Genomic DNA, 20,840 nt, shown 5'->3' on the forward strand with positions numbered 1-20,840 from the left:
CTTTCAGAAGCATCTTCCGGGGTTTGTTTTGCCTAGGCCTGGAGATATGTGGGCAGATCAGTCCTTCCCCCTGGGGCCTAATCCCACAGGAGCCTGGCTCAGCCCCCAGAAGAAGGCTGCTTCACGTCTTAGAGCCTCTTTCCAGCTATTGCAGGGTTTTCTGTAGGGAAATCTGGAAAGAGAGCCCAAATAGAGGCTCCACCCTGCTTCCCCCTCAGTTCTGGGCACACACACACACACACACCCGGAGAAAAAATAGCTTCCCCCACAGAGACCCACTGGGGTCTCTGGCCAGGCTGTGAAGTCTCAGGGACAGCCACTAAACCTTCTACCCAGGACTGGAGGGGCAGAAGCCGCCTGCTCCACTCCCTTTTCCTGACTTTAATCTCTGGGAAGTGGTCCTCAGAGCCTTCCACAAAATATGCATTCTCCCCGTGGTCAGTGGAGGGGGTGTGCGATCTCATCTCACTGAATCATAAGCAGCCAGAGGCCCCGGGAGTAAGGCTCGTGCTGGGTGCAGTGCTCCCGTTCTGTTTGTGATTAAGGTCTGCGGAGGGACTATGGTCCCTGATCATACCCTGGGGTCACCCGAGTGGTCATCTGAGCAGCAGGAAGCATGCTTGTCCCCACCCTGGGTTGGGGTTGGTCAGGGATCTTGCTGCCCAGGGGGCTGTGCCCCACTCCCATGTCAGAAGGTGCACTCCCACACCCTACTGATCCGTTCTGTCCGCTGAGGGGGCCCACGTCCTTTTCTTTCTCCCAGTTCAGCAGCACTGACAGGAAGGGATCTCAGAAGGCTGTCTCCCCCGGGAGGTGTCCCAGCACACGACTTCCAAGTAGCAGACTCCAGCCGAGCCTGAGTTTGCTGACCCCGGGGCCTGGGCAACAGCCTGTACAGGCTTGTACACATGCAGAGGGGCTTTCTTCTTCCTACTGCTGTGGGTGGGACCGGGATGGTGGTGGGGACAGGCAGGAATGCTGTGAGCGGAGGCTCTGGCCTCCACCAGCTGGCCTCCACAGCAGGGGGCAGTCTGCCTGTCACAGGACCCTGCATCCTCTCCCCTCACAGAGTGTCTCTGCTCCACTTCCCAGGCCTGCCCCGCACGCCAATCCTGCAATAGTCCTATAGTAGCGCATAGCTCTGCTCTCCTCCTCTGCTCTCCTCTCCTCAGGGTCCTGGCTCTTGACACTGAAGGTGTCCCTCACAGCTGGTAGCAGGTGGCTTCCCTCAGAGGCTCCCATGCCCACCTGCTGTCCAGTCGAAGGCAGAGCCTAATCTCCAGGGACCCTTTCCTTCCAGGCGAGGCAGAATAGGCCCCTAAATAGCCCAGGCATCTGCTGTGGACTTGGCCCCCTCCTAGGAAGTACCCCAACACCTTAGCAAACTCTCCAAGCAGACTGAAATAGCAGCTCTTGCCAGCTCCCACGGGGGTGCAGGGAGTACTGGGGCTCCTGGCCTCCGTCTGAAGTAGCAGAGCACAAACGGGGCCTCCCTCCAAGAGCTGAGCCTCTAATCTCAGAGAGGTCACCACAGCTTCCGTCGGAGTTGGGGCAAGCGCTCTGGGGGTCTGATGGCTCAGAAGGTCAGGTCCACGTGGGGCCGCGCTGATGAGGGTGGAAGTGGAGGCGAGCCTAGTTTGTCTGAGGCAGGGTTCGAATCTTCGAGGCATCACGTTCCCACTGCTTGGGCATGACCATCCCAGAGGACCCCAGTGTGTAACCCAGACATCCCCTGCCCCCCACCTTGTAGCTCAACCGTCTCATAAGTGCGATTTCTGCCTTTACGCACTGCTCACCTGTGTGAAGAACTCAGCCCTTCTCTTAGACCCCAAGGGTTAAGGAAGAAAGTTGATTTGAGTGACAAGTACACAGAGGAGTTGAAGGGGAGGGTGGCCCTTGTGCCCTCCTCCACAAACAGCATAAAAACCCTTCTAAGTCCCTACTCCACGGTGCCCTCGACCCGTGGTTCTTTTTCCTCTCCCTCCCATACTTCCATCAGAGCTCAGGCACCCATCAGTTCCTCCCTCCTCCCCACTGTGGCCTCCCTAGGCAAGCACTCCAGGGTCCTCTTCCCTCCCTCCCTGTGCATAGTCAGCTCTGTCCCAGCTCCTGTGGCTGACTACCCTGGGGCCAGCCCAGCTCAGAGCCCTCCCCCAAAGGGAACCTTCACGCAGACGGCAAAAGTCACCTGCACTTTGTGGGTTTTTTATTCTTGGTGGTCTGCCAGCCTAGCATGTCTGAAAACCACACTGGAGAAACCAGCACCCTCCCTGGGTATCCCTGAGAAACCTCCATGGGTGTCCCAGGTCTTCTCTTCCTTTCTATCCTGCCAGCTCTCCCCTCTCTCTGCCCCTCTCTCTTCTTTCCTCTCCTGGGTCCTCCTTGGACAGGCTGTGAATTTACCAAGATCTGCAAGCAGAGAGGCTTGCTAGAGTCACCGACTCTTGGGGACTATCTCCAAGCCTGTCACTGAGCACTGGTGACAATTGCTGTGAACCTGGCCGGACAGACTGGCCATGTCTGTGTCCTGGGTGGTCTCTATGGGATGGTCGATTGTTGCCACACATCCTGCTGCCAGCAGGGCCCCTGCTTCTGCTGTCTTCCTCCATTCTCCCCAACCTCGGAGACGTCCTAGTTAGCTCACGGCTCTGCTGCTGACTTCCCGCGTGGTTTTAGGCCATTCGTGTGATGTCTCTGGGCCTTCGCTTCCTGTTGGTATCAGGAAAGTTTGGTCTGAAACAGTGGTTTTCCAGTACGTTGGCAGTCGAACAGAATCTTCCACAGAGACACAGCGTGCAGGACTCAGTGTGTAGAGGGGGAGTCTGTAATGCAGACGTGGGTGGTAGAAAGGTGTGTACATGTATGTATGGGACGGATAGAGAAATGTAAGACCAGCGCTGCCCCGTCTCTGATTTTCAGAGACCTAACGCTGATCTTCCTGACCTTTGTACGCTGGCAATTCTTTTATTAAAGTACTTATTTTGAGATCATTGCACATTGGCATGCGGTTGTAAGAAATAATATGGAGAGGTCCTCTATACCCTTTAACCCCCATGGTAACATCTTGCACAACTACAGTACAAAATCACAACCAGCCTGTGGGCACTGGGGTAGCCAAACACAGAGTATTTCCATCACCCCAAGGCTTTTCCCCCTGTTGCCCGTGTATCACCACACCCACCTCCCTACCGCACACACCGTTCCCTGACCTGTGGCAACCACCGATCTGTTCATTGTTCTCCACTTCTTTAGTTTTATCATTTCAAGTCTGTCGTGTATATGGAATCATACAGCCCGTGACCTTGTGGGATTGGCTTTTCTCTGTCAGTCTGATTCCTTGGGGATTTAGCCAAGTTAGAGAGTGTACAATGGTTCATTCGTCTCTTTTTATTACTGAATACTGCTCCATGGCCTGGATGTAGCAATTAATTTTTAAAAGGAGTTTTAAACACGGTCCAGGTTAAACACACCGCGTTTGTGGCTGGATGTGGCCTCTGGGCCACCAATGTGCACCTCTGGTCTGGAGGCTGTTAGCGGTCCCTCCATCCTGGAAGGTCTAGGGTTCTGGCATCTGCAGGGCATCTGCGGCACTCGCGTTTCCCCTCTCCTCTGTGTTTGCGTTTCTGGCTGCACCTTGCCCATTTTGTGCTGCACCCTTGGCTGAGCAGGCTGTGGGGGGAGCCGCGGAGGCCCCGTGGGTGGGAAGTTGTGGGAAGTCCTGGTCCTCTGTAGGTGTGCCCGTGGTCTCATGAGGACGAGTTGCACGTGTGTACCTGGCCGTGTTCAGGCCTGGGCGGGTGTGGGCAATGGGTGGTACGTGAAGGCTTCTGTCTGGGAACAGAGAAGTCTTGGCAGAGGCCAGGGAAGCATAGGGAGGTGACAGGTCTGCTCACCAAATCTCATCATGGGAACAGGCGTTCCTCTTTCTTGATGCCCAGCCTGGGGACAGAGACCATGCTAGGCCCACCTGCCTATGTGGTTCAATCCCGAGAGCCAAAGCAGCCCTGCCCAGCCCTCACCACGTGGGCCAGGGAGAACCTAGAGGCCCACCCCCTTGCCCAGCCGGCCCTCAGGCCCACTAGCCAGGTCCTTTCTCTGTGGCTTCCTACTTATTCAGCTCAGGGACTCTAGTCCCTCAATCCTGGTCCTTGGGACTCTAGTCTTGTCCCAAACCTGGAAAGTATTCTGTGGGTGGCCAAGCCTCTCCAAAACAAACTCCCCCCTCCCGTGCCCCCTGTCCGAGCTGTGAGACAGGGGAATGGGACACATCCCCTAACCCCTTTCTTTCTTCCTCTCTTCTGTCTCTGTCTCTGTCTCTCTCTCTCTCTCTGTGCCACAGGGAAAGGTTTGAAACGGAACGTAACAGCCCACGTTTTGCCAAATTGCGCAACTGGCATCATGGCCTTTCAGCCCAAATCCTTAATGTTAAAAGCTAAAAGCCTATCTGGAATGCCCCCACTCCTCTCAGGCTGGACTCCCCCTCACCCCCCATACAGTTCTGGCATGTGAGCCCCACGGTGATGCTTGAGAATGTACAACTGTGCTGGGGGGCACCTTTGATAGAAACCTTCAGCAGTTCTGTTCTCTGCCTGCCCCAGAGCTGACAGCCGAGGCCCAGCGCCACACGGCTCCACGCCCACTCCTGCCCCCCCCATGCCAACCTCACTACCCCCTACCCCCATGGCCCACTCCTGTGCTCCCCTGCCCTGGGGCCTCAGCCATAGATCAGAGAGGACATGGCAGGGTTGGCTGGCATTGTACCACAGACCCAAGGGAAACAGAACGTGCCCCTGGGCCATTTCCCAGCCCCCTCAGCTCCTAAGAGAGGCAGTCTGGCCTAGTGCCATCCTGGAATAAGCTGTCTCTAGGTCAGGGTCCCGGGAAGAGCCAACCCGCCCCCCCCTCCCCCGGCCCCACTCGCTCTCTCCCTGCCCTTTGGAGCCTGGGCAGCCCAGAACTAGGCTCTCTGTGGAGGAAGTGGAAGCCCCAGGGTAGACAAGGTAGAGGTCCCTCCAGGCTGTGGTGAGATTGGGGCATGCGTTCTCCTCTCTGTGCTGTGTGCGATGGCTCCCTAGTACTCTCTTCTGTACATATACACATGCTTGTTCTGAAATAAAGAGGATTTAAAATGAACCAAACCAGCCCCAGTCATGCTGTGCCTGTGTGCGTACCACTCGAGAGGGGCGTTCTGAGATGGGGAGAGGACAGGTACCCGCTGAAAAGGTTCTCAGCTGGAACTGGAACCCAGTGCAACTCTGCCTGCTGCTGACTTCCTGACTCGGGCCCCCCCCTGGGCTGGTGGTGCTCAGAGGACGGTGAATGGTGGCTGGGAGTCTGCGCTGCGGGCCCAAGGGCAGCTATAGCCTCCCATGGGGCAGAGATGATATGGGGGGGGGTAGGTTCTGGAATGTCTCCTACCTCCCCTCCCATACCCAGCCACACCAGCAGGCCTACGGATCAGAAATCATCCCCATCCCGGGGTTGCTGCAAGCCCCTGCTCCAGGGGCTCAGTCTTGGTTCAGGAAGTGAGGAAAGGGCTTGTCCAGACTAAAGAGCCACTCACAGGGGAACTGCTGGGGGCCTCAGTGGACTGAGGCCATGACTGAGGAGGGGGTGGATCCTTGGGCTTGCTGAAGCCTTGATCAGGCGGCAGGCAGGTGTGGAAGACCTCCAGCTTGATCTTGTATCTAGCCCCAGCCACCTGCAGCCTTATCGTAGTCCTGAGCATTTAGGAAGGTCCAGGCTGGCTGGCTCATGTCTTCCCCCACACACCTGCCTACCCATCAGCCTGTCCCCTGATTGAGGGAACCATAGGGAACCAAAAATAAAGGCAGATGTGAAGGTCCATTTCCCAGGGCTCCCCAACTGTCCCTCCCTATGGCTAGACTGGCCAGAGAAGGCCCTCCCACTCCCACTGCCTGGGCAAAGGCTTTCTTTCTGCCTCTAGGGACTTGGCAATCCCCCCTGGAAGGGATGGCCAAGGGGGAGAGGTCTATGCTGCCCACCACACTGAGATGCTCCCTGAAGCACCCTATCAGCCTACTCCACCTTGGACTCCCAAACCCTTCCTGCCTCTAGCAGTCTGAGTCCAGGGCCAAGGCCAGGACCAGGCAGGGCAGGTGGCTGGGGGATCAACAGAGAAGGGGAGGTGTGGGCTCCTGCTTGCATCAAGGCACCCTGGTGCACCCCATATTTAGCTGACTTTTATTGAGGACATCCAAAGCCCAAGGGTAGGTTGTGGGGCCATACGCTGCCAGACAGAGAGAAGTCCCAGGCAGTGGGTGTCTGAGGCTGGCAGAGGACCACTAGTCAGAGCTGGTGACCTTGCAGCCCCTGTCTTCGGTCTCTGCCTGTTGGATTCCTCTTAAAGCCCTGGAAGGCCCTCATTTGCTTTCCAGCCTGCCCAGTGTCCTCCCAATAACCCCTAACCCCTGCATGAGCGCACTGGCAGCCCCAGGCCAGGGGACGGTATAAAACCCTCTGTGGGATGCTGAGAAGAGATTTCCTCATCCAGCATTCATTGTCTGTGGGCTTTAGTCAAGGCACCAAGTCTGCCAGGTGTGGGTGCCAAAGGAATCAGAAAGGATCACTGTGGACGGTGGCTGACCACGATGCAATGTTGGTCATGTGAGCGCCAGAGACAGGGAGCACCCCTCCAAGTGGAGGTCTGAGAAAGCTTTCTGGAAGAAGGCGTCTGCGTGTTTGATCTTCATGACTAGGTAGGACTGGGACAAGTGCAGTTAGGGAAGGCTGGACAGGTGTTCTTAGCAGAGGGAACAGGTTCTGAGGAGAAGAAGGGTGTCCTGAATCCCGAGTTAATCAGTTTGGCTGGAATGGATATTATGGGTAGTGGTCCAGAGCTGGGATGCCAGGCTAGGGTGCTCTGTGTTCTGAAGGCCATGTAGGACTAGCAAAGTTTGCAGGGCTTCATTCACACTATAACCTATGGAGATTGCCAGACACTGTTCTTGAGGGGTGTCATTAGCCTAGACTATAATGACCCCAGGGCCCTTGGAGTTGTGCATTGCAGCAGCCCAGCTGCAGAGGGATATGGGCAGGGCTGCCCTGAGCCGTAGCCATCAGGCTGCAAGATGGAATGCCAGCTTGGCCGGTGGCAGTGTGAATAATTTTAAGACCAACCCCCTGACTGGTATTCTGCTATCATGCAATCAACCAAGATGTTCATTTCCCATTCTCTTAACGAAGACAAACAGCATCCTCACCTGAATAGTGTCAATCCCCGCCCCCCGCCGCACGATCAATCATAACACCTCCATCGTCACCCACAGTTCCAATCTGAGCCCAATGACCACAAAACCCAAGACCTAGCACCATCACCAATACCATCTGCATCCTTCCCATACATGTCGTCGTCATCACTAAGAACATCAACCAAGCCCCACCATTCCCCCCATCAAGGGCCATCACCACTGAGCAGGGGCAAAGGCTGGCATGCTCCCCTTACTGCCAACCAGGTTGAGGGAAGAGATGGGCCGAAAGGGGGACTAACCAGGCTGTAAGTTTCCTCCAGCCATGCCCTCCCCGACACAGCTGTGATGATTTGAGTGTAAGTGGCTTGGTGGTCTATTCTGGTTTTTGCTTTGATATTTAAAGTGGATTATGACCAAGTCAAGAGGCGACTGTTGAATTCTAGACCAGGCTGGGGTGATCTCATGGGTACTTTCTTAAGGACTGTAGCCAGAGCCTAGTAATTGCCCTGCAGTGCTTGCTCTCTTGTACCTTCTCCTTGTGGTTTCTGGGGGCCTGTGGAACTTCAGGCCAGGGTTGACCCGAACAAGAACCCAAAATCCTACAGGACACCCTCAGCCACACCCCTACTTCTTCTAGGCCCTGGCTGCTTGGTGTCTGCCAACAGTGGGCCTAAACAGGATGCTAGGTCATGACTTTTCCTAGGGCCCCCATGCAGTTCCACCTTCGCGCCCCAGAATTCAGGTTCGTTTGGAGCTATGCCTGGGGAGAGCCACCAGGTAAGCTGGTCTGACAGAGAACTGGAGCAAACGGGATAGGCAGAGCCAACTTCCTGTTTGTCCTACAGAATACAGTCTCTAACCCAGACATCTTCATCACTCTTGTCCTGAGTGGTGTCCTCAGTTCTCAGAAGCCCACCAGAAGCATGCAACAGGGTCAGAGAGAACAAATAAAGGGGACCAGGTGTCCTCTGTCAGCCTGAGTCATCCCAGCCTGCACCTGCTCACACCATGAGGAGGGTCTGAGTGGCCAGCGCCGTGCTATGACTCAGCCCTTTTCTGAGGCAGATGCTTCCCAGGCATGGCTTCTAGAAACCAGGTTCTTTTGTGGAGGGTGGGTGAGTGGCCTCAAGGCATTGACACAGCAGGCCAGAGAACGGGGCTGCCTGAGGCTTTCTGTCAGAACCACTAAGCTGGGAAAGGGCTGGACAGGACATGGCGACTGCCCTTGTGCACCCTGAATGCTTTCCACACGGTCATGGAGAAGAATGGCGCCCCCTCCCACAGGAAAGTCAAGCTACAACCTTGCCAAGTCCCTGGTTCTCTTCTTCCCCAACCCTCTCTCGCTATTTCTTGCCTTTCACTACCGCGCATGTCGCTGGATGGAGGAGATCACCGATGCTTTGGTGAACAGCGCATGGCCCACTTGTGTTGCTACCTGGAAGAGACCTCCCCAGCACGGCACTACTCAAAGTGTGGTCTGCGGACTAGCAGCAGCAGCATCCCCCCCGGAAGCCTGTTAGAAATGTAGACTCTCAGCCCCCCAGACCCAATGAACTAGAAGCTGCATTCTACCAAGATTCCCAGGTGATTCGTCTTCCTATGAAAGACTGAGAAGCTGTGTAGTGATTAGGGCTCATACCCTTCACTGCCCCCTTGGCGGCTGCATGGCGTTCAGCAGAGATTCAATCTCTCTGGACCTCAGGGGCTTTGTCCGTAAAATGAGGATCATGATACCAATCACTCAGGGAGGTTGAAAGGATCAAATGGACTGAGGTTTGAACAGTAGTTCAGCCCAAGGCCTGGCATATGGTAAATACTCACAGAGGGAAGATTAGTCTTCTGTTTTCAAATAAGAAGAGTGTGTTTTGTCACGGAAAGATTCTCCTTGACTAATCTCAAGAAGTTTCTCTATTCCTCCATGAGGGGCCACTTGAGGTCCTGGGTAAGGCTTCCTTCAAATCCAAGGGCACCTCACTCAGATCCTGCTGTCTTTGCCAGGAGGCGCTGGGAGGCTGGGTGACTGAATTCTCCCAGCCTCCATTCCCTCAGCTATTGAACGGAGCCGATCATCAGAGGACTGGAGTGAGAAATTAAAGACATGTGTCTGGCAGGTGGTACGAGTTCAGCGAATGAATTGCAGAACATGGGGGAGGTCATTTCCATGGGCAGGAGCTGCATATCTTGCTGCCGTTGTTTTGAGTGCAAAGCTTTGTCCAAAGACCCCAAGGAGCAAAGAATGTGCATGTCTTTACTTTCCTATAATTTAATATTTATTCTCTGCCCTGCTTTTCAGAGATGGCAGAAATCGAATCCCATCACCCCAGGCTCTGATGCTTTTCTTTCATCTGGATGGGCTGGGTGGGAAAGGCGCTTACAGAGGCAGTGGGGTGGGGCATGTGGGTACTTGGTCCTTGGTGGTGGTCTGCCTGGGCTGACATCTGCTAGGATATTCCCAGCCCACGTGGTCTTATGCTGGTGACACTGCAGAGCAGCCACTCTTTCATTCCCAGTTACAAGGCCTCTCAGCTGTGCGGGCAGTCAGGACCATGTCCATGACTCCCAGGGGGTGTGGGGGAAACCCTCTATGGGCACTAGGTCATATGATGGCCTGGGGATCTCTGGGCTGTCTTGGGTTTGCCTGCCTCTTCACCATGGGGTCCTGCTACCTCCCCAGGTTTTATCCAGAACAGGGACATGGCTCTCTCTCTTCTTGAATCCCCTCTGCTGCATTGTCCCCTTTCTTGTTCCAATGCCCTGGACCGGCCTGACATGGTAGCTTTTGTCTGTCTTCCAAATGCATTCAGGGGTCTGAGTCATCTGCGGCCTGATGCCCAGGCTCTCACAATTCCACAGTCGAAGCCCTGGGCCTGCACATGTCTTACCTCTGCTTTGTGCCTTGTCCCATCCCTTCTCAGACACAATGCCTGCCTATGACTAAATGGGGAAGGGCAAAATGGGAAGGAAAACAGGATGGGTGAGGAAACTCGGTTGGTAATTCAATCTACTTACCCACCACACTGTGTTTTTGTTGTATATATGGAGAAAGACAAGATTGGAAGTACACTTGGGAGTGTACTGTGGGAGCAGAAATTGGGAGCAGGGGGTTGTGTGGAAACTAGCCAGATTTGAGAATATTTTTGATATGACTGTGGACCTTCAGGTACTCTGAGCCCTTCCCTCTTGGATCCTGGGAGGCTCCTTCCCTGAGCTTGGAAACACGCCTTCTGGGAGATTCTACCCTGTTTGTAGTATGGATGGTGCCTTTCGCCCAGCCTGCCTCTGCTGCGACCACCGTCCCCATGCAGCGGGACCCCCGATCTGTTGTCCTTCTCGGTCCTGCCTCATCAGCATGCCTATTACGCATGCTCTAGTGTGTACAGGACCCCCTTGACCTGTTGTCTTTCTTGGTCCCCCCTCGTCAGCACCCCTATTGCGCATGCTCCAGTGTGTACCAGCCAGGCCGCCACCCCGCTGCTGCCCGCTTCTGCCCAGCTGCCTGCTGCTGCCCCTCCCGGGGCCGCCTCGCCACCCCCGAGTGCAGCCACTGCCCATGCTGCCACCGCCTCTGCCGCAGCCCCTGCCTCAAGCCCTGCGGACAGTCCAAGGTAACTGGCCCCCCAGGTGCCGGCCGTGACCTCAGGCAAGGGAGTCAGGAAAGGCTCAACCTGGGTCTACCTGTTGACAACTGTGTCCAGCCCTTGGAAAGGCTCGTCCAAGGTGGTCCTTGGGAAGCCAAACCTAGCACTGCCTGGTGCTGAGCGTGAAGGGCAGACCCTGGGTCCCTGCAGGAGAACACACTGTGTGGGTCATGCTGCCCTGACCGCCAGCACGTGTTCTGAGACAGCGGTAAAGTCTGTCTGTCTGTCTGTCTGTCTCTCTCTCTCTCTCACACACACACACACACACTCACATACACACACGCACACACACATACACACACACACACACACACGCAGATAACAGAGGCCTGGAACTGGGATAAGGGGGAGAATGGAAATTGTCCCTGTGGTCTGGGGAAGTCAAGGAAGGCTCTGTGGAGGAGAGAGCAGAGGCAGTGTTGACCTGGGCATGTCAGGTCTGGGCAGATATTTAGCAACTAACTTGCCGTCTTTCTTTACCTCTTGATAGAGAGCATGCTACCTCCAGAGGCAGCCCAAGACATGGGACTAAAATCTGATCCACCACTGTAGAAAGTGACTTCATTTCTCTGCAGCTTAGTTCCTCATCTGCTAAGATATTTAATACAATGTCTTTTTTGAGGGTTGGGACAGAGAAAAGTGTGCATAAGTCACCCAGCACATAAAATGCTCTCAAGTATCATTTCAATCTGACCTCCTGGATACTCGACAAAAGTTGGGGTGGGGATGGGGGCAATGGGGGTCACAGTTTGTAAAGGGTACAAGGGGTTGCGGGGAGGTGGAGGGGGTAGGCCAGATGAGTCATTCTAGAATGGCCAGGCCATGTATCAGCTGGACAGGCCCAACTCTTCCTGGGGCACAGGAAGCTGTCAAGTTGGTGTCAGGGGTCAGAGCCAGCTTTCCCAGCTTTCCATATTCCCCTCCCAGGGTTTTGCTAGAAAGGTCATGCCTCTCTGGGTCAGGATTCATAGGTCCCAGGCACAGCTTGAGGCAGGATGAAGGTGGGCGGAGTGGCTTGCAGACCTGTGTGCTGCCCCCCTGCCCCCAGGCTTCACAAGGACCTAGGTGGTGCCAGGCCCAGCCTTTGCTCAGCCCAGCCCTAGTCTTAAGTGTGAGCCCACTCTGGGCCTCCAGGGGTTGTTTTATTCCAGCTTCCTGGGGTCACTTAGCAAGTTGTTTCCCCTCTGCACACAGAATCTCTTCAGGTAAGGACACAAAGAAGACACTTTGAAGAGGGTTAGAAATGTCTCTGTTGTTAAGTGAGGAGATGCCTCCCCGGTTGGATGGAGAAGCTCCAGACACTGGGGCCCTGGTCAAGGGTGAGCTCTAGCACTGTGCTTCTGGCCTCCGTGTCATCTGTGTCCCGAGGCCCTCAGGACTCCCTCAACAGGACAAACCCTTCCTTCGCCTTGCAAAGGGAGATGAGGCCTAGGTAGAGGTCAGAGAGACACCTGGAGGGCTCCCAGCATCAGGCAAGAGCAGAAAGGACTAAGGAACCACACTCTGGGCCCAAACACCTCCCCTTCTTGCCCAAGGGTAGATGGAGCTAGAGGGAGCCAGTGGGAGGCAAATGGACACCCCAACCTTTCTTGGCATGACCTTAGAATCCTTGCTGGATGGTTTAAGCCTCTGCTTCCTCCCCCAGTACCAATCCCTGACACAGGACGTTTAGCTCTGGGATGCTGGGAAAGATTCCTCCACTGCTGGGAGAGCCTGGCTAAGCCCCACTGACCCTAGGCCTTCCACTGCAGTAAAAGCTGGGCACCCCTGGGACACTGCCTCTTCCTCTACCTTTGAGGCCCCTACTCCACTGTGGTGTATCAGAGCAGGGCAGGCAGGCCCCGGGAGCGAAGACAAAGCCTCACCCAGTCAGCAACATGGTAACTTGCACACCCTCCTCATCTGGGACACTGGCTGTCTGAGGCTCATTCTACCTCCATACCCTCTGGGAAGCACCATACATGCTTCTGGATCCACTCAGGAGCTCGGGGGTGGGTCCTTAGCTCAGAGCCCTGGAGAAGGTACTTTCTTATCCTCTGACTCTGCACAGCACCTGGGCCCTTTGGAAACATTGGAATGAAGGCAGGAAACCAGGGGCTGGGAGGCAGGGACATATTAGCAGGGCTCACTTCTCTAGCATCCCCATCAATGACCCATTTGCCCTGGGGACACGTGGTCCCCAGTGGTATCTGAAAGATATAGGGAGAGACGTGTTCAGTAAGGTATTCTTGAGTTTTAAATGAAAAAAAAAAAAAAAAAAAGCTGGGGGGCAGGTTGTTCACTGACAAATGAAACTGGGAAACACTGGATGAGACAAAGTTGAACATGCTGCTTAACTCCAGTTCTTGGAACTTTTAGCTCTTCAAGGGGAGAGGCCAAGGACAGCATTTCCTGAGGGCAACGAACTGGGGCACTTTCCCCCCTTCACTGAGGTCCCATGGTTCCTGGGTCACAAGTGGGAAAAGGCTGCTCTAGGCCCCTTGACAGCTAACTCAGTGGGAAGAGGGCAACAGGAATTCTGTAAAGAGATGCCTGTGTGTGTGTGGGTTTTTTTTTGGGGGGGTCTCCTGGCTTCCCTTGAGCCCTCCCTGGAGCACCCAGAAACCTGAGACTTGGCAGCTCCCTCCAGCAATGCAGGAAGGGGAATGGGGAGGAGGCCAGTGGTTTGAGGCTGTGCCCCAGAAGGTCAGAAGGTTGAGGGAGAGGGGTAGCTCTGACTACCTCATCTGTCTCCTCTCTCCTGCTACTGCCCCCTCCAGCCTGGCCCCGCCCTGGAAGTCTCTCCCCAGGGAGTGAAGGGTTTTCTGTGTGTCTCTCTGGCAGGCTGGTGATTTTCCTCCCTCTCCTAAGGTGATAGCACTAGCAATGGGCTGTATTGTTCTCACCAGGCTCACAAACACTCAGACCCCATGGAGCTGCTTCTTCCCTGCAAAGACCGCCATGGTCTTTCCTTTACAGCCTCTGGCAACTCCGGGATGACTTCTGTCAGGTTTCCTCCTCACAGAAGCTCCTGAAGATGGGGGAGACAGTCTGCCAGGACTGCAGGCCCCAGGGCCTGGGTAGGGCTGTGCTTCTGGCTGCTAACTCCTCCCCCCCCCCTTGGTTCCAGGCCCCAGGCCTCTGCCTACAGTCCCGCCAAGGCGACCTCTCCAGCACCTGCCACTCATACATACAATGAGGCCTCAGCTGCCCCTGCACCCAAGCCCCGGGTTGTCACCACCGCCAGCATCCGGCCTTCTGTCTACCAGCCAGGTGAGAGGCAGAATGGAGGGGAGGCTGTCAGGCTGGACGTGGCTTCTAGGCCACATCCCCAAAAGGTCGGTGGCCAGTGAGGCCCTGCCAAGGAGGCTCAGCCCTCCTTCCTCCAAATGTGGGGCAGAATCCTATGGAGCCTATGGCCCTGGGCAGACAGGTATGCAGTGCCAGCCAGAGATGGAGCCGCCCAGCTCTCGGGAAGATCCTGGTCCTGGCTGGGGATTTCCAGGCTCAAGGTGAAGGAAGAGAGCTTATTCCTCCAGGAGTGTGGGTCTGGTTCAAGTTGGAAGACAGGCAGGTGTAATGAAAATGCCATGGGCTCTGGACAGACCTACTGAATCATGCTGTGACCCGGGAGGAGCTGCTCATCCTGTCTGGTCTTTGGTTTCCTCAGCTGAGGCAGGATAGTGGCAGCCCAGAGAGCACCCGTGATCAGCAGCAGAATGGCTGACACAGGGTCAGCGGGCCGCAGAGCTCACTTGGCTATCTGTTGCATCGCTCTGGTCCCCGCCCTTTCACAGTGATGAGGACTAAGCGCCATGTCTCCTCTTCCCTTGGTAAATTTTGGCCTGCTCCCCAGAGCCTGAGGGCAGTTCTCAGTTTTACACCTCACCGCCCCCTGCCTACCTGCCCCCTGCCAGCCCACCTGCTCAGTGAAGCTGAGGGCTCTTCACTCCCTGGGCTGGGGGAAGGTCCTTTGTGCCCTGGTTTGGTGGATATGTCCACAGCAGGGCTCTGAGCATCTACAGCCATCCAGGGCTGACATCACCATCCCCTCCTTCCCTCTGGATTCTGACTCTGAACTCCGGGAGGGCAGGGCTGTGGAGATTCTCTTCACCATCTCCCCAGCGCCTGACTCAGGCCTGGCACCGAGGAGGAGCTCAGTGAAGGTAGTGGATGAAGGAATGAATGAATGAATGAATGAATGAATGCTGGTAAGGAACTCAAGCCAGGGGTAAGGAATGGCATGGAGAGAGGTGGTGAACTGTGCACTCTGGTGGCTGAACACACAGGGGTCATTGGTCACAGTGGTTCCCATGGGGGGCCCATGCCAGTTCCATGGATGGCTGAGATAGGATTTGAGGTGGGCACACACTTTTCATTTAAAGCATTATGCTTTCAACATTTTCTCTTCACAGCCATTGTGACCATAGAAATTCTAGCAATAATGACATTTTCCACTTGCAATAATATCCAAACTGTTCTCCTCCCCCACCTCCCAAGTTATTACACCCACACCTTTTTCACACATGGGAACGGTGATGGGGTGAGGAAGTTAAGGACATGTTTGGCAAAGAATCGGGTAGCTAACTCTAAGGGGATGGGAGGGGGCTTCTCTATATCCTGCAAGAGAGGCAGAGTTGATCAAGAAGTCACGAGGTTGAGTCCCTACTGGGGAGCAAATCCTGTTAAGGAAAAGGAGAGGCGGCAGAGAGGATCCTGCATGAAGCCGGCAGTTAGGGGAGGTCAGACAGGGACTGAGCAGGAAAGGCCTGGCTGTGTGGAGCTAGGCTTGAGGTGCAGGGCCGAGGAGCAGTCATCAGCCCTCCTCATACAAGCTCGCTCTGCCGGCGGTGTTGAGTGTGGGCTGTAGAAGCAGCTTCAGCATCAGGCAGGCCTCGGTGCGGGGGTCCGCTCTGCCTCCTCCAAGGCACGGCCCTTCGTCTCCGCAGCCTGAGCTCCCCGCTCTGAAAAATGGGCACGCAGCTATGTAGACCTCGTATTCTGGGGACGAAATGAAGCACCCAGCCGAGTACTTGGCACACAGGAAGCGTCCTTCCCCGTCCTTTCAGACGCAGGGACACAAAGTTCTGAGGTTAGAACCCACAGGATTAGGGAGCAGTTCGGAGCTGGCTGCCATGGCGAAGCTCTCCGGGGGAGCTGGAGGACGCGGCTGCCCTGCGGAGACCCGGACCACGGCGGGCAGGGTGGAAAGGAGTTTGGGGGAGCCGCAGCCGTCTGAGGCGAGGCTCTGCCCCCGCGCCAGCAGCGAATTTCCGTCCCGGCCCGGGCTCCCTTCCCAGGCAGGTCCTCCCCGGCACCTTCCGGGGCGGACCCGGGCTTCGGCGCCCCCGCTCTGGGCGCCGGCTGTCCTCCGCAGGTCCGCCAGGGGGCGGCACGGCTCCGGGGGCGCCCGCCGCCTGGCCCCCTGCCCGGCGCCCCTCTGCGCCATCCCCGGCTGAGGCCTAGGCGGGCGAGACGTGCCGGAGCCCCGGGCGGCGGCCTCCCTGCGCGGCGTTCCCAGGCGGTGCAGACGTTAACTCATGCCTGCCCGCGGGGAAGGAGGCGGCCGGCCTCCGCCCCCCTCCCGGAGAGGCCGGGCGGCTGGCTGGCGGCCCGGGGAGAAGCAGGGAACGCCGGCCCGAGCAGCTCCCGTCCTCCGCTGACCCGGGCCGCAGCTACCCCGCGGGACTCCTCTGAGCCGAGGGTGGCGTTCGCAGCCATCAGTGGCGCCGCGGCTAGGCGGCCGCTCCCCGGAGCACCTGGGGCCCGGGAGGCGGCCGGGGAGACCTCGCCGTGGGCGGAGGGACCCAGCGCGGGCCGGGGGAGGCCACGTCGGCCCGCGGGCCGGGCGGGGGCTGGCGCTAGCGGGGAGCCAGGCCCGACCTGGAATGAGTCAGAAATCACCTTGTTTAATTACACATTCCCGAGGCCGCCAAGTGCGATAGGGGCCTTTTGAACTTAACAATTAGAGATGAAATATCACCTTCTAATTTAGACGGGCTTAATTCCGTCAAGCAGAAATAGCAACAGCCCCGGGCTCGGAGATGGGATATCAGGTCTCCCTCCTGGCACGTCTGGGGTGGCGCGGCCAGAGCCAGGAGGAAGGGCGCAGAGGGAAGGGGACTGGGAAGCCGCCGCTCCTCGCGCTCCCACTCTCACCCGGCTAGAGTTGAGGGACGCGGTGTGGAAGTGGGGAGCTGCCGGCCTACGCCTCGGGGAACGGAAGGTCCCTAGGGCAGCCCACGGGGGTCCAGATTCTGGCAGGCCTCTGACCTGCCGAGACTTTCCCGAGGGCTTAGAAGACGGGGCTGGATCAGGGAGTCTGGACGGCCTTCCCGAGGAGGGAAGAGAACATATGCCAGGCAGAGGGAATGGGGTTTCTGTTGCTGAAGGGAAGCACGAAAAGTGGGCAAGGGCCCGATTTGGAAGGGGCGTGCTAAAGCCTGTTTGGCTGCCTAGGGGGTGGTTAAGCAGGGGATCTGGAGTTGAGTCCGGCTGCCCGAGCTCCCTAACTTTCCAGTAGTCACTTAGACTCACCAAGCTTCAGTTCTCCACCTGTAAAATGGTCTAGAAAATATTCTCTGCCTCTCTGGCTTGCAGTGAGATTTCCATGCAGTAATACACGTAAAGGGCTGGCCTGGGGAAGCCATCAGTACCAGGTAGCCACTGTGCTGATGAGGGCAGCACGGTCCAATAAAAATAAATTTTCTAGTTAGCCACATTTTTAAAGGAAAAGGAAGCAGGCAAAAATAATGTTACCATATTTTATTTATCAGTATATTCAAAACATCATTTCAATATATATTCAACATAAAATAATGATTAGTGAGATATTTATATTATTTTCTTGTGCTAAGCCCTGAAATCTGGTGTGTATTTTACATTTATAGCACTTCTCAATTTGGATTAGCCACATTTCAAGAGCTTACTGCCTCCCAGAGCTGTGCACTGGCACAGGACTGGGGCTTCGTTCTTAAGCCCTTTCAGCAGAGATTCCCTCACTTTAGGAAAAAAAAAGCGGGGGACAGAATCTTGCTTAGAACCCCATTATATATAATAGAGAGGGATGAAGCTGCTCTGAAGATCTGCTAGATGACCTCTCCCATACCCCTTCCTGGTGGGCTTCCCCTCATTACCCTGCCCCAGCACTTTGAGATGCTCTGCTCTGGGCACTTGGCTGCTGTGCAAGGTTGTTAGGAAGGGGGGCAACGCTCAGAATGTGGGCTTCACAAATTTGCACAGTGCTTGCATCATGTCTCCCCAGGAGGTCCCCGCCACTCCCTTTGAGGCAGACAGGGGCATCATACTTTCTACCTCTGGTGATAGACTCAGTCCCAGGTTATCTGATTTCAGGGCATTACATCTCCCTTCCCCACCCTCAACATCCCACAGTTTCCCTGGACAGGTTCCCTCAGGTGACCATCAGGCAGTAAGCTGAGCTGACAGTTCACCCAAACCCTGAGACCCAGAAGTCACCACCCTCACTAACGTGAAATGATGCATGCACCGTGCCAGACACTAGGCTGAACACTTTATTTTTCTTGTCCCCTTGAAACCTCATAACCACCCTCTGAGGCACTAAGAATTATTAATGCCGTTTTTAAAAAAGGACATTCAGGCCCAGAGACAGTAAGGAACTTGTCCAAAGACACACAGCCAGGATGTAGAAGTGCTGGAACTTGAACCTAGGGCTCTCGATGGCTGTGCTACATGCCAGACCATGGGACCTCCTCCAAGTTGATAGTTACTCCTCAATGACATGGTGCACCAAGATTTTCTGAAATTAGACTTGTATTCTTTACAGAGGCAGCTTGGGGTAATAGAATGGTTTTGGACACTAGCTCTGCCACTTACTGGCTCTGTCTGAGCCTCAGTGACCTTAACTGTAAAGAGGACTAAACCAGATGACTTGTTATGTGCCAAGCCTACTCCCTTAGTAAGTGAAAAGAAGATTGATTCCTTCTGGAGAGGGTTTTACTTTTAGGAGCCAGCATCACTCCCAACATGGCTCCAAGGCAGGGCTGTGGAGGATTTTACCCCTTCCCCTTTCAATAACACAGGCCTGCTCCCCACCCCCACCCCCCGCAGCACTGGGGTTCCTGTGTTACCCAGCACTGAGGGGCCAATCATCTGGGAGTAGAACAATAGAATTGGAACAGCATGCCACAGGCCGCCCAAGGTGGGCCCTGAGAACCAGGTGAGAGAGACCAAAAGCCAGGTGGCGAACTTTAGCCCCGAGGAAAACCTTCCTTTCCCGGCTGAAAGACGAGGGGGACTGTGTCAGCACCCCTCAACATAGTCCATCCACCTAAGCAGGCTCAGGAATGGAGGGAGGCTGCCCCAACTTGCTTCCCAGGATGGGAGGAATGAGGCCTCTTTCCAGAGGCATAGACTGTGAGGTGAGGTGAGGCTTCTGGAGCCTCCCTGGCTAGAAGAGGAAGCCGGCTGGAATATGTGTGCAGGCTCAGCAGGAGGGCCGCAGAACTTAGACACCTAGGTTTTGAGAGTCCAGGCCTCAGAGGGCTTTGGGTGAGCAGCTGCCGTGCCCCTTTGTGTTGTCTCCGAAAAAGGGTTTTAGCTCTGGGAGAGCTGGAGGAAGGGGTTCCGGAAGTGAGGCAGTGTATTCTCCTGCACTCTTTCATGGTAATTTCACATGCTCTCAGACATACTCTGTTTCCCCCAAAGTGGTGTAGGGGAGCATGGGCCTTCCAGAGTCAGCCACAGACTGAGGGAGCAGTGAGACCTGGGTTATGTCTCCCCAATATCTCTGCCCAGGTTCCCTCTGAATGGCTCTCTCAAGACCCCCACCCCAATCGAACCAAGGGGAAATTTCCCGTAATGCAAATGAAGCTACAGTGTTTTTCAAGAAAATGATAGTAGCCAAATGGGAAACCTGAACCCGAAAACCCAACTGTGCCCCATCATCTACTTTGTCCCCAAGCCTGGACTAGGGCCAAGTTCAGCAAACACATGTGAGAGAGGCATTGTGGATGTCAAATCCCTGGTCAGAGCGCAGCTGAAAGCATCTTCCAGTCAAGGCCAAGTTTGACCCACTCCCACCCCCTTCCCAGCCCAGGGGACCCAGATATGAGGCTTGCCTGGCACACCCGCCACCCCCATTCCCTGTCTTTTGCAGGCTTCTGGAAGCCCAGGCCTGGCCAGGGCCCACCCCATACAGCTGCAGATATTTATAGCTCTGTCCCTTTCCCAGCCCTGTCCAGGCTCCCGAGGGCTCTGCTCTGGTTGCTCTTTATCTCCCTTGGCTCCCTCCTGCAAACTCAAATCTGAGGCATCAAGAAGTTCAGGAACATGTCTTCCATCAAAATTGGAACTGTACTGCTCTAATATTAAAGTCACCTTTTACAGTTTTCTGGCTGGGCGTGGGGAAAATTGGGGGAAATGAATCCCTGATACATTTTTCTTTGGCTGTTTTTGGCTTTGCAGTGCCGGTGTCCACGTACAGCCCATCCCCAGGGGCCAATTATAGTCCAGCTCCCTACACCCCCTCGCCTGCCCCCACCTACTCCCCTTCCCCGGCTCCAAGCTACACCCCCTCACCAGCCCCAAGCTATAACCCTGCCCCCTCAGCGGCCTACAGCGGAGGCCCTGTGGAGTCTGCCAGCCGCCCCCCATGGGTGTCGGATGACAGCTTCTCTCAGAAGTTTGCCCCTGGCAAGAGTACCACCTCCATCAGCAAGCAAACCCTGCCTCGAGGGACCCCTGCCTACACCCCTGCGGGGCCCCAAGTGTCTCCCCTGGCCAGGGGCATCGTTCAGCGGGCTGAGCGCTTCCCAGCCAGCAGCCGGACTCCACTCTGTGGCCACTGTAATAACGTCATCAGGTATGGTCCCGCTGTGCCATGGAGCTGGCGCTCTGGGAGCCTGGGGCAGGGGTGGGGTGCTTGTGCACCATCTGAACCCTGCGGTGGGGCAGGGGGTGAGAGGGAGGGCAGGGATAGGGAGAAGGCTTTCTACTGAGCAGCCTCAGGCTCCTCTGGCTTGCCACCTAGTCT

General features: G+C 55.8%; 1 protein-coding gene across 8 annotated transcripts in view; it reads left to right on the top strand.

Moving 5' to 3' along the window:
• The window catches only part of LDB3 (LIM domain binding 3), a 59,538-nt gene that overhangs the window by 23,329 nt on the left and 15,369 nt on the right, over positions 1 to 20,840 (top strand). For 3 of the 8 annotated variants that reach the window (XM_046027897.1, XM_046027893.1, XM_046027894.1), the window contains 2 exons: positions 13,959 to 14,101; positions 20,273 to 20,669. In XM_046027897.1, the coding sequence (XP_045883853.1) occupies positions 13,959 to 14,101; positions 20,273 to 20,669 (540 nt within the window). Of the gene's footprint in view, positions 1 to 4,339; positions 5,077 to 10,633; positions 10,817 to 13,958; positions 14,102 to 20,272; positions 20,670 to 20,840 lie in introns of those variants that run through there. The other 5 variants (XM_046027898.1, XM_046027895.1, XM_046027896.1 and 2 more) reach the window with 2 other exon arrangements.

The sequence above is a fragment of the Meles meles genome, chromosome 13 (assembly GCF_922984935.1).
Source record: "Meles meles chromosome 13, mMelMel3.1 paternal haplotype, whole genome shotgun sequence".
NCBI lineage: Eukaryota > Metazoa > Chordata > Mammalia > Carnivora > Mustelidae > Meles > Meles meles.